The sequence below is a fragment of the Acanthochromis polyacanthus genome, chromosome 16 (genome assembly GCF_021347895.1).
Source record: "Acanthochromis polyacanthus isolate Apoly-LR-REF ecotype Palm Island chromosome 16, KAUST_Apoly_ChrSc, whole genome shotgun sequence".
NCBI classification, from domain to species: domain Eukaryota; kingdom Metazoa; phylum Chordata; class Actinopteri; family Pomacentridae; genus Acanthochromis; species Acanthochromis polyacanthus.
Genome location: NC_067128.1, coordinates 30,527,256 through 30,535,286, shown reverse-complemented (window position 1 = coordinate 30,535,286; position 8,031 = coordinate 30,527,256). Strand labels below are relative to the sequence as shown.

General features: G+C 40.9%; 1 protein-coding gene across 1 annotated transcript; it reads left to right on the top strand.

The window, feature by feature from the left end:
• The first annotated feature begins 555 nt into the window (after positions 1 to 555).
• rad51 (RAD51 recombinase) lies at positions 556 to 7,976 on the top strand. The gene is made up of 10 exons (XM_022215226.2): positions 556 to 704; positions 1,308 to 1,408; positions 1,501 to 1,638; positions 2,273 to 2,390; positions 2,530 to 2,621; positions 2,831 to 2,925; positions 3,634 to 3,747; positions 4,795 to 4,924; positions 6,770 to 6,891; positions 6,972 to 7,976. The coding sequence occupies exons 2-10, from the start codon at positions 1,325 to 1,327 to the stop codon at positions 7,093 to 7,095; spliced, it is 1,017 nt and encodes a 338-aa protein (XP_022070918.2). The 5' UTR covers positions 556 to 704; positions 1,308 to 1,324; the 3' UTR covers positions 7,096 to 7,976.
• Positions 7,977 to 8,031: the final 55 nt, after the last annotated feature.

Sequence of the window (8,031 nt, the reverse complement as noted above, 5' to 3'; positions counted from 1 at the left end):
TGCTGATTGGAGTAGTGTGAAAATCGTAAGATGTTAACAAAGAATGCTCAGAAATCAGTAACTAAATTTGAGCTACTGCACTGAATTAGTGACCAAATAAATATATTATATGATATGATGTTGATTTGTGGGACACTTTTGTGAACATTCTCCGAGGCAAATTTCCTTAATGTTCCTGAAATGTTTGGGGGGGATTCAAAACATTACCTTAAGAGTACAACCCTGTAAAAAACACTCTTTTGAAGGTTGTTTTTCTTATTTGTTGCAATGTTTGTCGAACATTCTCGCAACTTTATTAAAACTCTATTCAAGTGTTACATCACTAAATTGTGCCATTGGTAAATGTGAACGTGCAAGGGAAAAATGATATATTATGAATGTAGATTAAGTATATTTAGAATACGAAAAAGCACACAAAAACACAAAGCACATGCAAACTGTCTCAGTCTGATTAAAAATCATTTTTTTAGTTAGAATTTTCTTAAGTCTCCTGAAGCTTTTACTTCGAAGGACAGATCAGCCGTGGTTTGGTGATGTGGCCGTTCAGAAAGCTTGACGTCATTACGTACGACGTCGGTACTTTGTGCGCGGGAGCTTTGGTTATCAAACAGCGGCGTTTGAGGGAAAGAAGAAGTAGTAGGCAGGTAAAAATAAAACCTGCAGGTAGACCGAACTAAACATCCAGTTTCACGGAAAGCACACAGGTAAAACTTCAGTATGAACTTTTGTGTCCCTTTTCTGAATCGAGCAGAATTGTCTTGCTTGGGTAGGGGTCTTGCGGAGAAACAAGCTCCATGGTTGAAAGGGTGCGAAAACAGCGCTAATGCTAAGCTAATAACCTCAGTAAATGTGCTTCAGTTGCTAATGACAGAGAAAATAAACTGCTCCAGAAGTTATAACGACTGTGAAGCTAACAGTTTAGCCTTTTCAGTCACGTTAAGGTATTAGTAAATGTTATTAGCGTTAGCCTGTCGAATATTAGGACGTTGCTAAAGTTGCTTACATTCGCAGTGTGTTTTAAAGATATGTATCTGAATGTTAAGTTTGTGTGGTGGAAACTCAATAATTTCACCATAGCTATTTCTCAGCTTTAAGACAAGTAGGTTATTTAACGTATTGTCAGACTTGTATTGTAGAACTGGAGGAGGAAGCTCATCAAAAATCCCTCCCAACATGTACTGGCATGATCACTCTGTTCCTCCATATCAATACTGTTGCTGACAGAGCTAATATCAATGGAAGAACAGAGTGATCATGTATTGAGCCTCATCATTTAGTTCCCTTCCTTCTTACTCTGCTCTGAACAGGTTTTCACACTCAGACCATGGCCATGAGAAGCGAGGCCAGAGTGGAGGCGGAGGTAGAAGAGGAGGAAAACTTTGGGCCACAGCCTCTGTGCAGACTGGAGGTTTGTATCCTGAGTGCAGAGGTCGTGATGTTTGTCTCTCTCGCACTAAATTTACACTTCACTGTCTGTTGTTGGGATGTTTTCTTGTGCAGCAAAGTGGAATCAGCGCCAGTGACATGAAGAAGCTGGAGGATGCAGGGTTCCACACCATCGAAGCAGTGGCCTATGCACCCAAGAAGGAGCTACTCAACATCAAGGGCATTAGCGAGGCCAAAGCCGACAAAATTCTAGTAAGGAACATCACTGGTCCCATTCAGTGTCACAGAGTTATTCTTGAGTGTTCACTGGACTGTTCTGATGTAGCATTTAACCTCCTTTACTTTCCGATAAGGACAAGAATGGAAATCATACAATCAAGCCTAAAATTATTCATACCTCTTCCAAATTTTGACTTAAAGTTACTTTAAATCAACCAGCAAGTTTTTTTTATGATTCGAAATGACACAGATGTTTCCCAAAAGAGAATAAGATTATGTACAAGAGGCATCATTGTGGAAAAAATCATTTCTCAGCTTTTATTTACATTTAAAAGTAACTTCAAGTTAAAAATTTGCTAGTGGTATGAATAATTTCAGGCTTGACTGTATGTGATACCAGTAGTGTTTTATTTTCTCCATGTTATGCTGTTTCCCTGACTGATGAAAAGGAAATGCAGCATTTTAGTGTAAAAATACCTGACAATCTGTAATATTGATATTTTAAATGACCTTGAATGTCTCTTAAGTATTTGTGCTGATAATTCCCATCATAATAATAATTCCCTCCGCTTGCTGTGCTTTGTAAGGCTTCCCTGTCACTAATGTACAGTATTTTGCAGTATTATAGCAACTGTGGTTTCTTACGTTGTCTTCCTTTCCTCCTCAGACTGAAGCTGCCAAACTGGTGCCTATGGGCTTCACCACAGCAACCGAGTTCCACCAGAGGAGAGCAGAGATCATCCAGATCTCTACTGGCTCAAAGGAACTAGACAAACTCCTGCAGGGTCAGTCTTGTAGAAACTCTTATCCTCCAGAAATTCAGTCTGTAGTGAACATTTGAGCCAGGGAACTGCTGATGGTTTGAGGGAACAATAAGTGTGTTTTTTTAATTGTATTTTTTTTTAACTTTGTGCTGTCTTGCAGGTGGCATTGAGACGGGTTCAATCACAGAGATGTTTGGAGAGTTTCGGACGGGGAAGACCCAGCTGTGCCACACACTGGCTGTCACCTGTCAGGTAGAGTCTGATGTTGAAGCTCAATGGTGTTAGAAGAAGTTGCGTGATCACAACAGAAGCAGTTTAAATTCATCAACTGGGATGCACAGCATGTAGTGTAAAGGACCATAGACAGGGAGCATAGTACGCTGTGGAAAACACTTTCAAAACACAACATTTAAATAATGAACAGGATTGAAGAAGTGACTCTCCCATTCCTCTGCCCACAGCTGCCTATTGATCAAGGAGGTGGAGAAGGTAAAGCCATGTACATCGACACAGAGGGAACCTTCAGACCGGAGAGACTCCTCGCTGTAGCTGAGAGGTGAGTCATTTCCCTCCAGCTTTGTTGATGACGCTTTGTTTCAGCATGTGTCAGACCAACGGATCAATAATCAACAAATACGGTTCTAAATTGATTAAGAAATACATTTAGGTGGAATATGAAATTCTAGTCCAATAAACATTTTGTTGAAATCTGGCAATGTCTCTTCATGAGCCACTAGCTTTTGGTTCTGTGTGCACTGGGGGGTAAAGATCTGGTGTTCACGGCCCTGCATTCATTTGTTCATTTCCTCATCCATTCGTTTTTATGTGTATTTGTTTGTCCACAGATTTTTTTTAAATTTCTCTTTGTTATAAATTCAAATAAATAAATGCTCTTTATGATTTCAAACTACTGTACAACTCTGTGACTGTTAACTCAGTAAATTTTCATGATCAGCTTTGACTGTGAAAACATAACAGTTTGGCTTTGCAAGCAGCCGGTAGAAACGGACAATACCACAAACGTCCTGTAACTCATGGTAATGTAACTTGTTTATGTGCCTGTATAAAAGCTAAGGTGTTTCTTCCCAGACTGTGTTCTGTGCAGGGTGACTCCTTGCGCAAGTAAAACATTCGCTTTGACTTGAGAGACGACTCTGAGTATTGATTTAGAGAAGTCCGGACTCTGCTGAAGAATTTTCTTGTCACTTTTTATGATTTTTTTCTTTGTTTGACCTGGGTGTGTCTTCCTCTTCTCTGTCTCCAGGTATGGGTTGGTGGGGAGTGACGTTTTGGACAACGTGGCCTACGCCCGGGCCTTCAACACAGACCATCAAACTCAGCTGCTGTATCAGGCTTCTGCCATGATGGCCGAGTCCAGGTCAGTCACAGCCAAGCGAGTCTTGCTTTGTCAGTCCATCCTGTAGTAAATAATCTGGCTGCACTACACTGCCATTCTGCAAAATGGAAAAAACAACCCGATGTGATTGGTTTAACCTTTAGATGCACGAGGGATCGAACCCTACACTCCTGTATTAGGGGGAAAAAAAACTCCTGACTTCAAGGAAAACCTTGCAGATGACAACATCAAACCAAAAACATTTACAGCACCATGTTTCACGATAAGTGTCAAACACTGGTGTGGTGGAAAAAAAGTGTGGTTTGAGGAAAGACTGCTCGATGCTCACACATCTTTTTCCAGCAATATCTTGAAGAGAGTGGCAGCTGGTATCTGTACAGTGGAGTTTAGGCATCCTGACCGGATATAGTGAAGTCCAGAATTAATGGAATACGTGGATCAAAAATGACCTGCATAAAAATCTGTGTTTTTATGTCATTTTTGTCATTTTGGTTAAGAAAAGTAGTCTGTATTATTGTTTGTATGAAATTTTTGCCCACACAAGAATGATTTCATGTTTGAAATATGTTTATTTTTCACTTTAGAACACATTGTGAACATTTTGATATTTGAAAAAGAAGGATATACACAGAACAGCAATAGATGAAGTCAACATCCATTTTGTTGACATTTTTCCATTCTTTTTCTCCAAGTTTGTGTATTTCACCACTTCTTGTATGATATCAGTGATAAAGAGCTTGGGGTAGTACTACAAATATTACACTTTGTTTAAAAGTACAAAAGGTAACCTAAAAATTTAAATGGGCTGATATCAGAAACGTTTCTTGAGGAATAGCTGAAAAATTAAATGATAAAAACTTTTCATTACAAAGATATTGCGAGAAAACGACTTCACTGGGTAATTTTTGACCCACTTATGTATCTAAGGGTTAAATGAATACAAACAATCCAGTTGTTGTAGCAGAGCTAAGCGGAGGATGCGGCTTTGGTGTTTTTTTCTTATGCTGTGATTAATCCAGGTGTGTATCCTTGCAGCTAACACACACTCTCTCTCTCTTTCTGTGTCAGGTATGCTCTGCTGATAGTGGACAGCGCCACAGCTCTGTACAGAACTGACTACTCAGGCAGAGGAGAGCTGTCGGCCAGACAGGGACACCTTGGACGTTTCCTCCGCATGTTGCTCAGGCTGGCAGATGAGGTAGGCAGCTAGACTCTCTAAAGCAAGGCTGGCAAACATGCGGATGACTTTGTAAAGTGTAAAAATTAGAGAGAAGACATTAACTGCAAATTGTACATTTGTAAAAATGTAAATTTATGATAATTTCTAGACCTTGACAAGTTGTTTTGATCATTAAGTAAAATGTTATGTTGGACATTGTTCTTTTGTCGTTTTGTGCCTTGTTTTTGTAATATTTTGTCTTGTTTTTGTTGTTTTTTGTCTGACTTTTGTCATTTTTTTCTCATTTTGTTTTGTTTTATATTTCCTTTTCATCTCGCTTGCTTTCTGTCTAATTTTTGTCATTTTGCGTTTCATTTTATTGTTTTTGTCTCAATTTTGTCATTTTGTGTCGTTTTTTGTCTCGCTTGTGTCGATTTTTTTGTTGCTTTGTGTCTAGTTTTTGTAATATTTTGTGTTGTTTTTGTTGTTGTTTTTTTACCTTTTTTGTCTGACTTTTGTTGTTTTGATCATAAAGTAAAATACTATATAGTTCAGTTCCAGATACACTATATTGCCAAAAGTATTCGCTCACCCATCCGAACAATCAGAATCAGGTGTTCCAATCACTTATAGTCGGGTCATTTCCTCGCTCCTAAATCTTCCACAGTCAACTGTCAGCTGTATTATAAGAACGTGGAAGTGTGTGGGAACGACAGCAACTCAGCCACCAAGTGGTCGGCCACGTAAACTGACGGAGCGGGGTCAGTGGGTGCTGAGGCGCATAGTGCCAAGAGGTGGCCAACTTTCTGCAGAGTCTGTGGCTACAGACCTTCAAAGTTCATGTGGCCTTCAGATTAGCTAAAGAGCAGTGCTTCAGCAGAGAGCTTCGTGGAATGGGTTTCCATGACCGAGCAGCTGCATCCAAGCCGTACATCACCAAGTGCAATGCAAAGCGTGGGATGCAGTGGTGTAAAGCACGCCACCACTGGACTCTAGAGCAGTGGAGATGCCTTCTCTGGAGTGACCAATCACAGTTCTCCATTTGGCAATTTGATGGACGAGTCTGGGTTTGGCGGTTGCCAGGAGAACCATACTTGTCGGACTGCATTGTGCCAAGTGTAAAGTTTGGTGGAGGGGGGATTATGGTGTGGCCTTGTTTTTCAGGAGCTGGGCTTGGCCCCTTAGTTCCAGTGACTGGAACTCTGAATGCTTCAGCATATCAAGACATTTTGGACAATTCCATGCTCCCAACTTTGTGGGAACAGTTTGGAGCTGGCCCCTTCCTCTTCCAACATGACTGTGTACCAGTGCACAAAGCAAGGTCCATAAAAACATGGATGACAGAGTCTGGTGTGGATGAACTGGACTGGCCTGCACAGAGTCCTGACCTCAACCTGATAGAACACCTTTGGGATGAATTGGAGCAGAGACTGAGAGCCAGGCCTTCTCATTCAACATCAGTGTGTGACCTCACAAATGCACTTCTGGAAGAATGGTCAATAAGTCCTATAAACACACTCGTAAACCTTGTGGACAGCCTTCCTAGAAGAGTTGAAGCTGTTGTAGCTGCAAAGGGTGGACCGACATCATATTGAACCCTATGGATTAGGAATGGGATGCCACTTACATTCATATGTGAGCCAAGGCAAGTGAGCGAATACTTTTGGCAATATACTGTATTTATAGGTTATTACATTGTAATTTTACTGATTTGGCCCACTTGTTTAAATTGCGCTGAATGTGGCCCCTGAACTAAAATGACTTTGACAACTCTGCTCTAAAGCTACAGTCTAAAGCTCCTCTCAGACAGGCTGAATGTTAGTGGGGAAGGTGGAAAAGGCAGTGTCTCTAATGTAAGTGTTTTTGTCTGATCTGTCATAATAGTTTGGCGTTGCCGTGGTGATAACCAACCAAGTGGTGGCACAGGTGGACGGGGCGGCTATGTTTTCCGCAGATCCCAAAAAACCAATCGGTGGCAACATCATGGCCCACGCCTCCACCACACGGTATGCTTCTATTCGTGCCAACAACATACTTCCATTGTTTTGAGTTAACGCTGTGACTAAAACTAGTCTCACATCTGCAGTCTGTACCTGAGGAAGGGCAGAGGAGAGACCAGGATCTGTAAAATCTACGACTCGCCGTGCCTGCCAGAGGCTGAAGCCATGTTTGCCATCAACGCTGACGGAGTGGGCGACGCCAAGGACTGAGGTGGCAGCAGAGGAGCAGGAAGCAGCAGGTTGGGGTAAATGCTACTCTCACACCTGCTGAACTCCTGGACTTGGACTGTCTTGTGTACATGTGTGGGCTTCCTCCCATCACACAAAACCTCTCACTGGAGGTGGAGGTCAGAGGCTGCATGATGTGATGGTTTCATGCTGAGAAAGACTATCGAGATCTGACCTTCAGGGACTCAGTGGTGCAACACGATATTCTCTGCAGCATATTGTATTCGACAACAAATATTCATCCTGCGATTATGACTTCATCATAATTGTAGGATTTGTCTCTGCTGTTAAGAGAAACTAGCTCATAATTGACTTAGTGTGTCCAGAAATTTAAAAAACTTCATGAGGTCTTGATCATGTAATGAAATCCAAACTTCCCTGACCAGTATCTAATTCGTATGAAAACTATAACATGGCCTTTACGTATTGTGGTTGTGAGATCTTTGTTGTGTAATTACAAAAAATGGAAATGCCCAAAGATCTCATAATTAGAGCTGTAACATTTCTGTTGAGTACAATGTGCTGCTGTGGTTCCATCTATGGAGTGGCCAAAAGTAATAATTTTGTAAAATCATTGTTAATAGTTTGAGATCTTTTTCGTTATCTTTGTGTTGATAATTTCGGCTGAGTGGCGTGTTCGGTTTTGTACGTTTAATAGGAAGTGCTTTGCAGTGAATGCAGCCGAAACTAATTTTTTCATGAAAGCCTTCCTAGAAAACTGCACTTTAACGTAGTTAAAGAAAGGAATGTTTTCATCTCTCGCCAGCTACACAACTACTGTTTGACCCTTCTCTGTTTGTTTTCACTAGAATCCTCTGTATATATACACTTAGAGATAAATTCAATTTGTTTTACGATTAAAACGGCCTTTTTCATTCATTAGCATCATCACCGTAGCACTTCATTAACGGTGTTGGC